General features: G+C 36.8%; 3 protein-coding genes and 1 pseudogene across 3 annotated transcripts; all 4 read right to left on the bottom strand.

Annotated features, from left to right (window-relative positions):
• Positions 1-36: 36 nt before the first annotated feature.
• On the bottom strand, positions 37-4,188 carry LOC110415301 (uncharacterized). Its single transcript, XM_021426904.2, has 4 exons — positions 3,874-4,188; positions 2,929-3,176; positions 1,754-1,973; positions 37-1,324 (listed from the first exon to the last, which is right to left on the bottom strand). Exons 2-4 carry the CDS (start codon positions 3,172-3,174, stop codon positions 150-152), a joined length of 1,641 nt encoding a protein of 546 aa, XP_021282579.1. The 5' UTR covers positions 3,175-3,176; positions 3,874-4,188; the 3' UTR covers positions 37-149.
• A 1,159-nt stretch (positions 4,189-5,347) lies between these two features.
• On the bottom strand, positions 5,348-8,104 carry LOC110415262 (pentatricopeptide repeat-containing protein At3g26782, mitochondrial pseudogene; annotated as a pseudogene).
• A 277-nt stretch (positions 8,105-8,381) lies between these two features.
• Positions 8,382-10,618, bottom strand: LOC149527302 (uncharacterized). The gene has a single exon (XM_089783406.1). The coding sequence runs from the start codon at positions 9,615-9,617 to the stop codon at positions 8,613-8,615; it is 1,005 nt and encodes a 334-aa protein (XP_089639532.1). The 5' UTR covers positions 9,618-10,618; the 3' UTR covers positions 8,382-8,612.
• Positions 10,619-11,413: 795 nt separating this feature from the next.
• On the bottom strand, positions 11,414-17,014 carry PES1 (Esterase/lipase/thioesterase family protein). The gene is made up of 13 exons (XM_021427307.2): positions 16,032-17,014; positions 15,789-15,840; positions 15,503-15,558; positions 14,903-15,061; positions 14,653-14,757; positions 14,279-14,385; positions 13,910-14,031; positions 13,594-13,702; positions 13,231-13,364; positions 12,687-13,056; positions 12,369-12,482; positions 12,078-12,163; positions 11,414-11,844 (listed from the first exon to the last, which is right to left on the bottom strand). The coding sequence occupies exons 1-13, from the start codon at positions 16,447-16,449 to the stop codon at positions 11,544-11,546; spliced, it is 2,133 nt and encodes a 710-aa protein (XP_021282982.1). The 5' UTR covers positions 16,450-17,014; the 3' UTR covers positions 11,414-11,543.
• Between the last annotated feature and the right edge of the window lie 100 nt (positions 17,015-17,114).

Here is a 17,114-nt window from a genome sequence, read left to right as displayed (position 1 = left end):
AAGCTATTTATTTATTCTAACTACTTATAAGAAAAGCATAAAACAGCTCTCCAGGGCTGTGATGATTTCCATGGGAAACAAAAATAAAAAAAGGGAAGTCATAGCAAAAACTAGATTGCATCCTGTGGTATGTATGGACTATACTCCATCTACATATTAAGCTTACTAAGATCTGAAGTTGCTGTTGACACATCCTCAGATAGTGTATCTTTCTTCTCTTTGTTGGGTAACATACCCTCCTGGTTGAAGCTTGGTTTTTCTCGTGGTGGTGGAGCTGAACAGACTGGTACAACCGATCTTATTCTAACAGGCGGTGCCATCGAACTGGGATGCATGCCCCCAAGGTTCATTCTTTCAAACCTGGGTCTGGTTGAAAATGGTGGAGCTCCGGTTCTCATTCTTGGCGGGACAGGCACCTGAGTTGCCGGCCTTTGTGCGTTTGGTCTCATGGAAGAAACTGGGTTCACTGTTCTGATCATCACAGGAGCTGCTGCAGACAATGGCGATCTAGAATTTCTATAATACTCTGCTTTTGGAGGATACCGTGGTCCAAGATGAGAAGACTCAAAAGCATGTGGAGTTTGTGAGTGGTAGTTGACAGGCCAGGAACCAGCATCCAACTTCCTATGAACATTTTCACCTTTGCTTTCTAACTCAACATTCTTCTGTTTGTGATCTTCCTGTTTTGATTCCTTGATACCCGTTTCAACATTGGTTTGACTGGGAACAGGGGGATCTATAACCACAGGTGCAGAGTACTTGGATGGTTCTTCTTTTATCTCCTCGTGTATCTCTTGAATAGTCACAGTAGACTTACCCATGGTTGGTTGAGAAGCCGATTTATTAGAGAAGGAAAGAGAAGGGCCTGACGTAGCAATTGCGAGCCTGGGAGCCGTTAGAATGGGTTCTTGGTCCCTAGCTCGAAATGATAGACAGTGATCTGGGTGTAAAATAGACTGTACATAAGGAAGAATCTGAGGACCAGGTGGAGGAACTGGAGAAACAGGAAATGTAAACAAGTGGTTTTGCAGCTGCAATAATTGTTCTTGCTGCCATATTTGGTATATGGCCATTTCAGGGGAAAAACTAGGGTAAGGCCAACTTTGACCCTGCATAGCATATAAGCTTGGGGTTGGAGGAGTTAGGTCCCTACATACAGGAATTGATCTCTGCTTTTCATGCTGACAATCATTTAGCACAGAGTGCCTTGATTTTGATGGCCGTAAAGATGAAAGGAAACGAGCAATGACAACTTGCTCTTGTTCTTCTTTTCCTTTAGACTCCAATGAAGGCGATGAAGACGAAGATGAACCATGCTGAGACACTGCAGGCATGTTACTTAAACAAATTAGAATATTCACACTAAAGTTATGTTGAAGTAAGGACGCTATGCTACATGGAAAACATGCAGAAAAAAATCTACAGGAAGATTAACTGATTGAGGAAAGCTTTCAAGAAGGAAGAGAAATTGAATTAGTAAAATTTCAAATAATAACTAATCATAAAACGAATTTTTTAAGCTTTGATCAAAATCTTTTGTAGTGAATGAATATAAAGAAACATATATCTAAAGAAATAGCAACTGAGTGTCACGGTATAATGAACTAACTAACTTGTTTTATAACAGGCTAAGATTGTATGATTTTATTCATTGTCTAACCCCAAAACATCCCCCACTATGGGAGGAATAAACCATGCACTTGGTTGATTCTAAATGAAGTAGAGACTTTGATAAGGAAGACAGGAATCATACATTTTCTCAGGGCTGACCATGCAGCCATTGCTGCATTCTTCTGTGCTTGTTTCTTGGTCCTCGCTGGTTCCCCTGTAAAGCTCAACCCTCCAAGCTCAACTGTGCATGAAAAAACAGGAACATGGCCTGGTCCAGATCGAACAGTTGCGTAGAGAGGAAGATTTAAGCCAGCTCTATGAGCGGTCTCTTGAAGCAAATTCTTATAGACACCAGTTTCATCCTGTGCAGTAGACACAAACTCAAAAGAATTAATCTTATTTTCACTAGAACAAACTTATGGTGTGAAGAGCAATACAAGGACACAAATTAAGTTGCTGCAGAGTCTAGCTCAAAGAGAGAGGAGCAAAAGCACTTAATCATCAAGATTAATTTTACTAGCATCCCCACTGTGTCTATGGAACTGAAATTGGTACTGTTAATAGATTCAAAACTCCCTACAAATAGCTTGGGAATGCTAAATAAGTTGCCAAAAATGGAACCCAGAAAACATCATGTTAAAAGGAAAGTATTAAATGCGATAAATATGCTATACAAGCATGCAAATATTTGAACTAAAAGGTGTTTTGAACCTCAGATACCAAGACAAAATGCATGGATGCAACTATAATCTTCCAACAGAGGACTGCCAAATTTCATTGATTTCAAGGATACACCATATGACTACCTCAACTTCCAAAATTAAACCCTATACTGCTACCATTTTCCAATGTTGAAAACACATTAAGTGATTGCTTTCTCAAATCTAAGTTTAAGATATGGTATTGGCATTTTTAAGGTTGACAATAAGTTACCAAAGACAAAATGGTTGATGATAGAGAGAAAAAATGGCAACACAGTGAAGGTGTACTTCATGGATCACAATCAAATCCAGAATTACTTAAAGCAAGAGTAAGTTTTGGTAGATAAGGTCAGTTAGCTGGTTCAGTACTTAGTAGAAGATGAACCAATTTAAGAGTTAGATCTACAATGAGAATGCTGTATGGTATGGATCAGAAATATCATCCCTTAAAGGAACCAAAAATTACCGTTTTGTCTTTGACAACAATAAAAGCCAGTACCTAAGACTAGGAAAGCACATGATGATAAAATGATTGCTGATTGCAAATTTCAGTAGGAAGAATAGCATCTATGTAACTATAATTGGAAAGAGGATAAAACTTCAATTTAATGCTTACCAAAACTCTTGCAGCCAATGCTTTGGAAGGGCCTCTGTTGGCAAGTGTACTTAGAGCTACTTCAGCTGCAGCATGTTCTGCTTGTCTCAGAGTAGAGCAAAAGGTAGGGCTTTCAAAAGTCTCTCCATTAAAGTTGACAGTGGCTTTAAACCGAGGTGCATGATCAGGTCCTTCCCGGATGCATGAATAAGATGGCAGATTAAAGCAACTTCTTTGAGCCAACTCTTGCAATTGGTTCTTGTACATACCTACAAACAACACGTTGCATTTGTTAACAGATATAATCTCTGAAAAGCATACTGATATTTTCCACCCTAACATGAAATCAATTCTTCGACTTCTCCTATCACCTTATGAAACCATTTCCCAATCTTTCATCTTAAACATTTAGCAACCAAGAAAACGCAGTGGGAAGATAAATAAATAAAAAAAACTAATAATGCAAGGTTTCAATTAAATTCTCAAGTGTCCCTCTCAAACGATATAGAAAACGATAAACCAGGCATTAATTAAAACAGCTAAAAATCTAACACGGTAACACCTATAGACCAAATTCCACATTCATCTATCTAACTGCACAATCCATATAACAAGATCATAGGACTCAAATGAAACCTAAAACCTCCATTGGGTAGCTAAAAAACTGTTCAAAAGAGGTTCTCTTTACTATAGTTCAAAAAATTCCAAGCCCCAAAAAACCATTACATTTTCCTTCCTTTTCCCACACTTTCTAACCAACCAAACAGAACCAAAGTTTCACCAAAATCCACCAGAAAACAATCAAAAAACCGACCTTGATCACATGATCCAAGTACTCAAATACATAAGCAAAACAAATACAACAATTCAAAGCAAAGAAAAAAAAACAAATTTTTAAACATAAATCGATCTGGGTGTAAACCAAACTTAAAATGGAAAACATTAAGAAATATAACCTTAACTGACCTTCTGGATATCTAGGCTTTCTGGTTATTTCTCTATAGTCGAGTACTTCAAAATTCTCCAGAAAATGATGGGAAAAAACTCTGGGTTTTAGTGAGAAAGTAATGCTACTAGAAAATTAAGTAGCATTTCTTCGAGCACTAGTTTATAAAAAAAAAAAAAAATTCACTCCATTCCAAAATATATATAAAAAAACAGTATTTCTTTATTTTTTTGGTTTAAATTTTTGTTTCTCTCTCTGTCTACAGTTCTTAGAGAGTGATGATGATGACAAAAAATAATGCGAAATTTACAAAGAAAGAAGCAAACTTTGTTGGGTTTTAGAGTACGTGCATTGTTAATACTTTTTTTTTGTATGTATACAAATAAAGTAGAGCACTTTATTCTACTTGGAAATTGAAATTAATATTAGTAGTAATTGAAAAATGTCGGTTCGGTGGCATAAGATGTTTATCTTTTAAAGAGATAAATTGAGTACAAACAGCTTAAACTCGATTTTATTTATATTTATACTTGCGAAGGTAATGTATTCATATAATATTTGAAAAAAAATTATTGAATTATTTTTAAAAATTAAATAAATTATTATTTTTAATTATATTTTTAGTTAAATAAACTTTTTTATTGATAGTTAATTAATTATAATTAATTAAAATATTATTTTATATAATTTAATATTGAAATGACATGTTAAAATAATATAATAGATAAAGACCTAATAGATTATTGTACATCAACATCATTTGAGTGTAAAATAATAAATAATATTTTAATTAATTATAATTAACTAAATATTAATCTATTTTGAATCAAAATCAAATTATAAAAATTTAATTAAATATAATAAAAATAAAAATTTATTTAAATTTTTTTAATTTAGCATTATATTATTTTTATTTCTCAATTTTCTTTTAAATAGTTTTATATGTAAATAAAAATGTAGTATTGTTTTTAATGATAAAATTCGTTAGCAGTTTAAGTCGTTGGAAAAGAACAAGGTAAACTTTTGAAATGAATAATACAAAAGTTGAACCTTTGTTCCTCATTGGGATTTTGCTAAGCATCGAGCATTAGCTGATAAAAGAAATTTTATGGTGTTTTCTTTTGATTTTACTTTCACAAGTAAAGAGAGAAGTTTAGTAGCAGTAAGTAGCAACCTATGGGGAAAAAGGGGTGGTATACTTTTGTCTTATTCCTATTTTTAGTAAGGGTAAAAAGCCTTTCTTAATTTGGTAATTTATGAACCTATGCACGAAAGACAACAATTTAGAGGAAAGGTTGCAAGCTCAAGGACATGGCCAATGGGGATATTATGTTTTCTTCTTCGGGTTTTTTCGTCTTTGATTGAAATGCCTTGTGTCGTAATTCATATCAATCCGTATTATTTTGTTTATTATTTTGATTTATTGATTTTCACAATTTTATTTCATAAAAGATTTTTCATATGTTTAATATAATGTGAATACTTAAATTCTCAGTCATATTCTATTATACAATCGATGTAAGATTCACGACTCTTCTTTAAGAGTATGATATTCTCTAGTATTCTAAAACCGATTCTAATATCATATGCCACGATTCACATCAACCGGTTCTATACTAAGAAATTATCTCTATACTAAGAAAAGAGTTTTGAGGGGAAATAGTGAGAACAACTTGAGAACTTCATCACTCATACTCCTTTCCGTTTCACCAATAATCATTACAGGAACATTTGCCATCAACAAAGTGATGGAAACGGTTTGCATCTCCTACAATAATCTCCCGCTTCACCACTTTTGATATGTATTTAGTCGCAGTATGGCAATCAACGCATACACGGAGATTCTTAGTGATCCTGATCAAGCTTCCTGCTGGTGTGCTTAAAAGGCCAAAAGCAATAGCTAACCTCTCACTGTGCCTCCAGAGCAATCTGATCTTCATTGGCTCATCTACATCACGAAGAACACAGCTAGTATCGGGCATGTAGCCTGAAGCTTCAAGTTCTAATCTTAAATTCTCCAAAATCTTACTGATTTCCACCTGATTTGGATGCAATTCATCTCCAGCAAAAAATGTATGAACCTGCTTTCCTACTTCAATCAGGCTGTAACCCGGTGTCTTTTTCAGCCCCCGTTTCTTCATGAGACCTCGAATGTGATCTACTGCATCCCATCTCCTTGCTTCAGCATATATATTTGATAACATAACATAAATTCCAGGGTTTGTTGCATCCAAACTTAATAAATGGTCTGCAGCTTTTATGCCAATGTCAATGTTCTTATGAGTTCTACACCCACTTAGCAATGCTTCAAAAACTGCACCACTGGACTGAAAAGGCATTTGTTTGATCAATGCCTCAGCTTCTTCAAGACATCCTGCTCTGCTAAGAAGATCCACATAGCAAGCATAGTGCTTCTCAGTAGGTCTGATGTTATGATCACTTTCCATGTTTACAAACAAATTTCTTCCCTGGTTCACAAGGCCCGAATGACTACAAGCCGATAGAAGAGAGATGAATGTAGTTTGAGTTGGTTTGACTCCCTCCTCTAACATTCTGCTAAAGATACCAAGAGCTTTATGTCCCTGACCATGCATGCCATAGCCTGTTATCATAGAATTCCATAATATAACATCTTTAAAGAAAGACCCATCTCTGAATACCCTCTCGGCATAGTTTATCTTTCCACACTTGGCATACATATCAATCAAGGCTGTCCTGTTAACTACATCAAAATCATATCCATGCCGAAATAGTTGAGCATGGACACTCCTTCCTTTCTTCAAGGAACCCAAGTGGGCACAAGAGTGGACTAAACTAACTAATGTTATAGAATTGGCAGCAACCCCCTCTTCTTGCATCTGATTAAATAATTTGAGGGCATCTTCAGCGTTCCCATTTTGTGCTAACCCTACAAGCATAGCGGTCCATGTGATCACATTTCTATCTTTCATCCTGTCAAACACAGAAGTTGCCTCCTTTACAGCACCACATTTTGAATACAAATCTACAATCGCAGTAGACAAAATAAGGTTCATGTCAAGGCCTCTTCGAAAAATACAGCCATGGAGAACCTTTCCACTTTCCAAATCAGCTATTTGAGCACAACCTTGGAGGAGGCTAATTACGGTTCCGGAATCAAAACCACCACCAGTTATTACTAATTCACGAAATAGATCAAAAGACTTAGACACCAAACAATTTTGAATGTACCCCGAGATCATAACATTCCAAGAAACCAAATTTTTTGCAGGCATGCTATCGAAAACCAAATGAGCACTTTCAATTTCACCCATCTTACCATACATATCAACCAATGCAGTGAGCACCAAAATATCACTTCCCATTCCCAATCCAAGTACAAATCCATGAACACATTTCCCAAGTTCTAAACTCCTCAACCCTCCACATGCTTGCACCAAACTCACCATAGTTATAGGACTTGGCCTAACCCCTCGAAGAATCATCTCAATAAACAAGCCAAAAGCCTCAACATAGTAGCATCCCTTTACATAACCACCTATCATTGAATTCCAACAAACAACATCTCTATCAACCATCCGGTTAAAAACCCCTCTGGCGCCATCAAAATCACCAAACTTCATAAAGAAACTAATCATTGAGCTCCCCAAAAACCTATCACCATCCACGCTTCTATCCACAGCTCTCTGAACTACTTCCTTGCCCTTCTCAAAATCTTCTAATTCCATACAAGCCTTTAAAACATAATTACATGAATAACTATCAAATTCCAAATGAAGGAAACCCATAATTTCAAACAACTCAATAGTTTCCTTATAACACTGATTTCGCAAATACCCATTAAGCATTGAATTACAAAGAATGGGTTTTGGCTGAGAAATTTGATCAAACACTTTCCTGGCAATTCCCAAACAGCCCAATCCACTGTAACCTTTCACCAAATTTGAGACCAAAAATTGGTGTTTGGATACAGAGTTCGTGATAATCTGGGCATGGATAGACTTAATACAGAAAAGGGTATTTGGGAATTCCTGTAAAAGTAACAAGAATTTGTTAAAACAGGGACGGGTTTGATTAAAGTTGGCATTTTTGATAGTTGAAAACGAGTGTAAAGATTGGAACTTTAAGGATATTTTGGGAAGAAAATGGCGAGTGTGAAGATAAGGAGAAGGCATAAAGAAGAGAAGAGACTGGAGTTTGAGTTTAAGTGCCTTGTTGAAGGCAAAGCCATTAGCTACTTTCAGTTGTAAGTGAAAGGGGCGGGAGTTTCACATTCTTGTGGTTCAACTTCTAAAATGGCCTATTTTCTAATTAATTACTATTTTTTGAAATAAGGGTATTTTTTTATTAGGCATAAAATATCCCCATTTAAAATATATGTAGATGCATAAATTTTATAAAAAAAAATTCGTGTAGTCAAATTAATAGTATTGTATGCCAATTAATTTTACCATATATGAATGATTATGATTGAATAACTATAATACAAAATTTTGATATTTATTATACATGAATGTAAAGAAAAAGAAGAATTACAAAAAGAATTAATGGCTAAAGAGAAAATATATTCATTTCAGTAGCTTAACAGGAAAGCTTATTGTAGTACATAAGAGGGCTATCCTTTAACACAAGTCCATTATAAATTGGTGAACAAACAGGTTATGAAACTGACACAGGGGATCAATAACCATAGTTGATTACCCAAGGAAACGCTTAAATGCAAGGTTTAAGCCTAGTTTTAACAATATAGTAGTGCATCTGCTAACAGTCGCATATGCTTTCACACTGTCGTGCCACCATATTTTCTTGCAGCCTCTCTGCTGTCAATGGCTGTGGTGTAACTCCCTGTCGGACGAGCTGGTGCTAAATTCGCGTTGCCATATCTCCTTGCAGCTTCCCTGCTGTCAATGGTTTCAGGGTAGGTAGCTCTCTTTGGCCCTGCTGAGACGCTGGGTATTGTATACCTGGAAGGTGGAGGAGGAGTAATACCTGAAGAAGGTTTGGCAGCTTCTATTAAGCACTCCATAGCTGTGTTGATGTCACTTGTTGGTTCGCTAAGGCGAGCTCCTTGTGGTGTAGACCATGCCCCATGACTTGGCTTAGTCCTTACACTGCCATTGTTCTCATTTGGCTCCGGAGAGTACTTACTGTTTTTGTAAGGGCCACTGATCGTCCTGTCATCTCGTATGACATTGCTGCTTGGCTTCTGCCACTCCTTGTTGCTCAAGTCATCACTTTGATCACCATAACCAGTATTGACAGGGTAGGAGTTGTGTGTCTGGCGCCAATACGGAGCACTCAGATTGCCAAACTTGTTTGGTCGGCTAGCTTCAGTTTGAACTTTGGTAATGAACTCCTCAACTTGTTGCGGGCGCTCATGCTCACGAACTGGACTCGAAGGCCTATTCCATTTGTCTTCGACATGATAGCGAACCGGACTGGAAGGCCTCCCCCATTTCTCGGGACTTGAGGGCCTGTTCCACTTACCCTCGCCGTCACCATAGTCCCTCACAACCTCAAATTTTACAGGAATGCCGCTTTGTCTGTATGACCCGGTGACCAAAGGGACATGCTCAACAATCTCGGTTTTGGTAACATAGCACTGGGTGTTACCGTCGGGAGTGTAAGAGACGATCGGCTTCCTCCTTCCTTCAGCATCAATGATCACCGGCTGGCACATATGATCAGACGTATAGCTTGGCTTGCTCCACCCGTCTGTTTGCAGAGGTACGCCAGTACTGTAGGTTGTGTACCCGCCCCTATAAGTATAACCATAGCCTGCCATTGCCTCGAGTTAAAAGGTTGGAAATCCTGTGTCTTTCTTTCAAAGGATCTATTGGCCTTTTCCCTCACTTACCCAAAAGATGTTTGAAGCTCTCCTTATATAGGAAAAAAATTTGTTCCCTTTAGCCATGAGCGATGATATCTTTCGTGTGAGGATCTTACGCCAGCTTTCACCCTGCACTTGGAGATTCCCAAGTTTTCTTCATTGTGAAAACTGCTTACAGGAATCAAATTCTTCTCCATTTTGGACAATGACTACCATTTGCTGCCTGAAATATGCAATTCTCATGGAATTCTGATAAGAATTGGTCCTTCACTCTGCAGAATACAGCCTCCAAATCTGATGAGAATAATTAAAAATAAAAAAAAAGAAGAAGAATAGAGAGAGCATCTCTTTTAACTTGATGTGAACATTTCATTCGCTCTTAGCAAGCAAAGAATAGCAGCAGTCCAATGAGGATGAATGACAGGACACCAAGAGTATCTGTAAACTGATTGAGAGGGACATGTTACACTCTCACAAATAAAAACTTTAACTGCAGGACTAGAATGTCAGGACTGTTGTTTTCACTTAGGCATCACCTTTTTCCAGAACCCGAATCAGAATCCTTCTACAAGACCTTGAGAAAGTGTATGTTTTCCAGGTGAACTACCTCTTACTTCAGGGACAGGTCTTAAAACAAATTCTTAGCTTGAAAATGAAGAATCTATTTATCCTCTTGTTTTCCCAATTAGAACTGTAATTAATAATGGAGTAATTTTTTTTAAAATTAATGATATATTCAATCAGAGGCAACCAATAGTTCACCTCTGGAAGGAAGCACATGAACAACTCAGGCCTGTAACTCCCAGCATTCGAGAGTGACGAATCTGAATCATTCCTCACCAACAGAAGTTGGTGATCATTAATCTGAATCATAGGCCACTTCAGTCCAACAAAAGTCCATCCAATCCAAAAACCTCCTAATCTCCGTAGCGTCACCAACAGAAACGCAGAAACCAGAGACAGAATTGCAAGGATTAGCAGTCTCACAATTGTCCAGTTCAAAACACTTAATCATCTCAGAAACGAAAATCATCAAGATCAAAAACATAAGAACATACCAGGCAATTGCTAAACTTCCAATTTTATGATGATTAAGATTGCAAGTACTAATTTCTATGGTAGGCACTGGCAGAAACTGTTTCACTATGCTTAGGAAAACAACATGTGTGTCAGATTGTCGGCAGTGTCCCACAATTGGAATCAATAGGCAAGTTGGGTTTATAGTCTGTCACTTCCCTTTCACCTCATTAGATTCCTTCTCCACTCAACTGTAGAAATGGAAATTTAAAGAAAAGAAATGTCAATGAAGCAATAATTTGCAACTTGTTTCTTGTCCCAGTCTACGGGGAAGCTGTGCACCTACTTACTACTTCATGGTGCACTCAAACAAACTCTGTTGTGGACAATATTTTACATCTGACATAGATAACAACATTTTGATTAAATCTTAGTGCTAAGACAGCATAATTTTACATGTGTTCTGCTCTTTTCTCAATAGTTCCATCTTCCATGCCAAAATCTAAGCCTGCTGTTACTTATGGCATGACTCTGTATATTGTTCTCCTTGTCCTCTCGTTTAGATGGGGCTCACTGATGAGGGTGAAAAAGAAACTACCATTTCTACAATGAATTTGGATTATAATTTTCCATAGATGTCTTGCTTGGTTTTGCTGGTTTGTTGGTTTGAACTGAGAGGTATATGCATCAAATAAGATGTTCTGGGCAGTTTGACGTTGAATCAGGAGAGAATGTAATAATGAACAAACCAATTTCTTCTTTTCCTTTTGTATTTGCAAATTTTGCAACAATTGTGCAACATAATATACTATATAGATTGTACAAAACTTAAAGAATCAAGATGCATATGCTAGAGTAAATTTTTCAAGGCTCGAATGATGGAACTTGGTCTAGAGGAGAATACAATGCACGGTAGATTGTTCTATCGATTATACTCCTATATGGGTCCTCCTCCCGCTTCTTCAACAAGTAAGAAATACATTGTTCAACTTCTGACTTAACCTGCAAATACAATTCATTTGCATCTTCTCGGTTCTCCAACAAATCCTCTCTTCCCTTCAATTTTATCGGCTTTCCAAACAGATAGTAAAAGCGGCCTGGTACCTTGGGTAACATCCCTGGAATAAAGAGCTCTTGATTGGCTACCTCGCCCTTTGTTTCATCCCTACAACCAGAGCATGGTCTCCATTAATGCAATCAGTAATTGCATATAAGCAACTTATTGTTGTTCTTGGTGTAGCTGTTGCCAGCCTTTCCTGTACTTCCTCTATTTCTACTTAATAAGAATTCTTATTGGAAAAAGAAATAGAAAAGACCAGGCTTTCTTTTTGAAGATAAGTTGCTAGCATCTCAGAATAGAACATGAGATGTAAAAATCATTAGAGTGAGAGAAGTGACCTTATTTTTATAGCATCCTGACGGGCTTTGTTGATAAAATCACTAACCCCAGGGATATTCATCAGGTCATGGTAATCAAGAACCAACTGCCAAGAAGATCATAAGAAAAAATAATGATACTAGCACAAACTATCACGATTGCACCAAGAATATGAGATCAAATCCTGTTTTCATCAGAGATTGAGGAGGGGGAGGGGGGAAGAAGGTCGTTGCTTCTTCCTATTGCATTCTGCATTGGTTCCAAAGATGAAACAATGAATTTATTTTCGGTAATAAGAAGCACAAACTTACTTCTGCAATATCATCTTCTCCGACAGTCCCAAAAGGTACAATTGTGGCCCCAAACCGTGCTGCCATTCTCACAAATTCTGGTTGATTGGGCCAAAATAGTTTATATTGTTCACCCTGAATGATAAAAAATACTACTTTCTGAGAACTTAGATCAGAAGTTTGGGCATGAATAAAGCATTAAGTTATAAAAAGAACAGCAATAATAATCTCAAGGAATGTGGAAGGGTAAACATGAAAGTCCTCTCTACTTGAAGAAAACAGTTTCTAACTTGGTTCCATAGTGAATCTATTTTTGGACAAACATGAACTTTGTCTTACCTTATAATGAAGGGCCTCACGCGCACCGCCAGGATAAAGAAGAACATGGGATTTTGTGGACAAAGCTCTGAAAAGGTAGTTTGCTGTGACAGGTAATGCACCCATTACTTTGACCCAATCAGGGAATGCAAATTCATTACCTGAACTCCTAAGTTTCCCCCAAAATAACTCTGGATGTGCTATTCCTCGGAGCATAATGTTCTTCTCTCTTAAGAATGCTTCAATAAGACAAGAAAGTTCTAACCCCATCAGCATATGGTAACCAACAAACAGCACAGGGCCCTCATTAGGAACCCCTGCAAGCCCCTGCACTATCTTCCCATCTTCCATGGTTGAGAACATAGCAGAACAAGAAGCAAAACGTATTAATCTGCAATTCAGATGGCAGTAGTATTAGCCAGAGTCTCAAACGAAGAGAAATAGGTGAAAGGGTGCAACTTAAACAGGTTTCTTCAGCTGTGGTCCAAAAAGAAAGTTACATTTGCATTTCTGATATCATTGCCATTAAGTAATATGCATATAATACATTGCTTGGTGGAATTACCCAGCTACTTCACCAAATGCATATCTGTATTCTGACATGCTGGGAGGCAGAAAATCTGAGATATAATCATGCCTCCTGGAACGACGGTATTTGCTGGTACCTTTAATGACAGTCAGTAAATTCAGGCTATCTTCCTGTGCCACCACAGAGAAACATGCTGTCAGTCAAGTTTGTGCAGAATTACAAACATTTTCCATAGAAACAGGCCTATACTTTTGGTATGTAACACATATAACATTGAGTAAACAGCTACAGAGATGCTAAACTTCAAATATAAAGCAAGTATTGATGAAGCTTAAGTTGAGTTCAGAAACCACATCATATCATCTAATAGCACACATGCTAACACACAATTTAACCTACCAGTAAGAGGGTATGCCCATTGTCCTTGAAGCAACGGATTTCACAATTTGGTAATAAATTCTTAAGACGATGAGCTTCTTCTCGACTAGGAAGCATATTATCCTTGTCACTGAAATGCATAAACCATCAACCATAATAAAGTTGAAGTCATGAAGTTAAAAGAGATGGCACATAAATTTTCAGGAACAAAAAAAATGATATATTAACAACCAAAAGGGAAGCGATATAAAAATAAAAATTAACAAGAAATATAAAAGATAAAAAAAGAAATAAATAAGTAGAAGAAGACAGACAGCATAAGGAAGAGAATAAAGACCTAGCAAGCACTAGTACTTCAGCTTTGACAGCATGGAGACGTGAATTAGCATAAGCAGAAGCTGATTTAAGCAATTTCAACTTCCAAACAAGAGTCTCCTTCGGTATAATATCAGCCAAACCCTGAAATTAAAGTAAGGAAAATAATATTAAAGGTTGTGGACTAAATAGATCTCCAGCAGAATATTGTGAAAGCAAGACATGCAGCAAATGCCAGGGGCAAAACACAATGCATCAACTCAGGCACGAAACCACAAACAAAAACAATATGAGGGGAATAGTTCAGACTTATAACTCAGATTAAATGACACTTGCATGCAGCATAACCACAAACAAATGATAAATCCAAGAAAAAGAGACTGATTCTTACAGAAAGACGAGGAAGCAAAGAAGTGAGGTTGTCAGACAATTGTTCAATTTTCTGTGTGGGGGGAAGCCTACCTTCAACACCAACTGTTGCCATTTTCAATGGCTCACCTGATGTCATAAAAACAGACGCAACAATATCACAACAAACTTGCCTTTTGTAATCTATATCAAGCAATTTAAAAATAATGAATTTTGCTGATACATTCAGCTTTCAGTGAATCCTACAATTGAAAAAAATCTGAGCATGTTGTAACAGAGCACTGGAAATATGTGAGGCATATAGGACTTGATATTAACAGCAATAAAGCATTGGAAATATATTAAATAAAAATGCATAAATCTGAGTAAATAAAGCTCGCCACTATATGCACGCACCCATTACAAGGCTTAGAATATAGGGGATGGTAACATGTAGCTCATGAGGAAAAGCTTTCAGTATAGGGAGCAATGGTTGCAGCTGTGACCTGCCAAATGATGTAGCTAAAATGAAATGATAAAACCAAAAAAAAAAAAAACATCAGCCCACCCTGGCATTTCAGCAACAGAGTTCATCAAAACATGCAAAGATTTAAGAATAAGTGATGAAGAAGAAAGCACAAACTGGAACTTCAAAACGAAGACTGACCTGGATTCACTAATATCACCACTAAGTCAATAGTGGGATTACGAGCAGCAACTGCAAGTGCTAAACATCCTCCAAAGGAATCTCCCACCAAATAGATTGGACTATTCGGACGTGAAGCATGCTCAAGCCTAACAGTTTCTTCAACAAGTTTCACCAGTCCTTAATTCAAAAAAAAAATGACATTTAACTTTTTTATAAACAATACATACTGATTTAAATAGAATGGACAAACTTTATTAACAACATTTTTCTTTTTCCTAATACTGATACCTTTGAACAGCTTTCCATTGTGACATCAACAAAATTCATAACTTACAGTTTCAAATCAGGGTCATAAATTCTGTTAAATCCCTCAAAAAATGCATGACAAATACCATGAACAAGATAAACAGAAAGCATTCAGGATAAGAAATTGGTTGCAGTATAAAGATACAAATTATAGACAAAGAAAGCAAATCAGCAATCATGTGCTAATCTCAAGATATAATATAAGACAAACAACTTCAAGTTTAGGGTACCATTTTGATGCATCATCAGCTTCGATAAAACTTCTAAACTACTCAAGAAAATTAAAGTTCATAAGTCATGAAAGAAAAAAACCTTCAAATGGTGTTCGGTCATAGACAGGAACATGAAGGCACTGAACTTCAAAAACCCTGCACTCAACAAAATTCGTCAAATAGAACTTGTTAGCTTTCAAATATAACAGCTACTAATATGCCGCAAAGGAGGCTATGAACTGAATTGCCTGTCCTGTACGTATTGAAAATTTTAACTTGAACTTACTTTTATTGCCACTATTGAAAGGAAAAATCTAGAAGTTGCCAGCCAAAATAATCAGGGAAATTGGCAAAATTATCATTTAGGGAAGGACAATACAACTTACTTTCCAAGAGCTTTATGGTGCAAAATGAGGCCTATCCCAACACCATCAAGTCCTGCAGACATCAGTAAGAAATAAAAATCAAGTTGCCAAAACTCAATGGGGGGAAAACAAAAGAAAGAAAACCGCTTGTTTAAAGCAATAAACTTAGCAATAGCATAATATAACCACCTCCATTTATCTATCAATCAGGGAAGAAATAGCAAAATTGAAAAACTAATGGAAACGTATTAACACTAAGCTTACCAGGTAAAAACAGAAGAACAGGAGAACCTTTTACAGGACGACCACACTCAACAGGGCAAAACCACCTAGGTGGTCCACCATCAGGCTTAATCATGTCCTTTGCTGCATCAAGGTAATCTTTCACAGTATTAGTACCATAACCATCGTCCCACAACACTTCCAATTCTTCAGAAACCATTTCTTTCACCAATTTTTTCTCAACTTTCGGCTTTAACCTCCCATTCCCACCGTCAATCAAGGACCCTTTCTTTTCTTTCTCTCCAATAACAGAACCTGCTCCATTCACTGAGACCCCATCAGATGACAACACTGACAAATCACCACCACCCAATCTCTCAGCTCTCACTCGAAGATGAGGCTTAAGCTTTGGATTCGTCCCAAAACAAGGCGAGACCCGGAAAGTAACAGCAGATGCCATGACCTCCTACTAAATTGCAGGAGTCTACACCCTTTTCCAAGACTCACTAAATTTAACAACCCAAAAAATGCCAGCTTCAATAAGTAACAGTATATAATTTGGACTACCCTTTCCAAAGACTCACAAATTGAACAACTTTAAACCCTTTTCAGTGAATGGCAACAACTAGAAACAGTTAAAAGAAAACTTATCAGAACCCTTCTTCCAGCTCAAGAAACTGGAATAGAACAGCAAATAACCACAGCTATAATGCTGCCTAAAACACTCTAACTGAAACAACCACACTTTTTATGCCAAAATATATAGTAGTCACATATATATATATATAAAAAAAAAGGCAAAACGAAGTAGAGTACAAGAATGAAATCTGGTGTAAACCCAGAGAGCAAAACACAGTTTAAAGTATCTCTAGAAACAACATTATATTTCTAGAATTTCTTGTCAAAATCATGCAGTGAGAAAAATACCGGAATGACAGTGAAAACGTTTTGTATTAAAAGTTATCTGCGATGAATGGTTCAACTATACGACAAAGAAATGGAAAGAACTTAACAGGCTGGTGATTGGAGATTAGAAATGATAGATATGGTTTTTTTGGACTTTATCCAAATCTCCATTAACTCTTGTATGGCCATAGAAAGAGAAAAAGAATCTATGTCACATTC

This window comes from Theobroma umbraticum, unplaced genomic scaffold (genome assembly GCF_002168275.2).
Source record: "Theobroma umbraticum cultivar Fairchild unplaced genomic scaffold, ASM216827v3 scaffold_147.0, whole genome shotgun sequence".
NCBI lineage: Eukaryota > Viridiplantae > Streptophyta > Magnoliopsida > Malvales > Malvaceae > Theobroma > Theobroma umbraticum.
The sequence above is the reverse complement of the archived record's forward strand: the minus strand, read 5'-3'. Positions and strand labels throughout refer to the sequence as shown.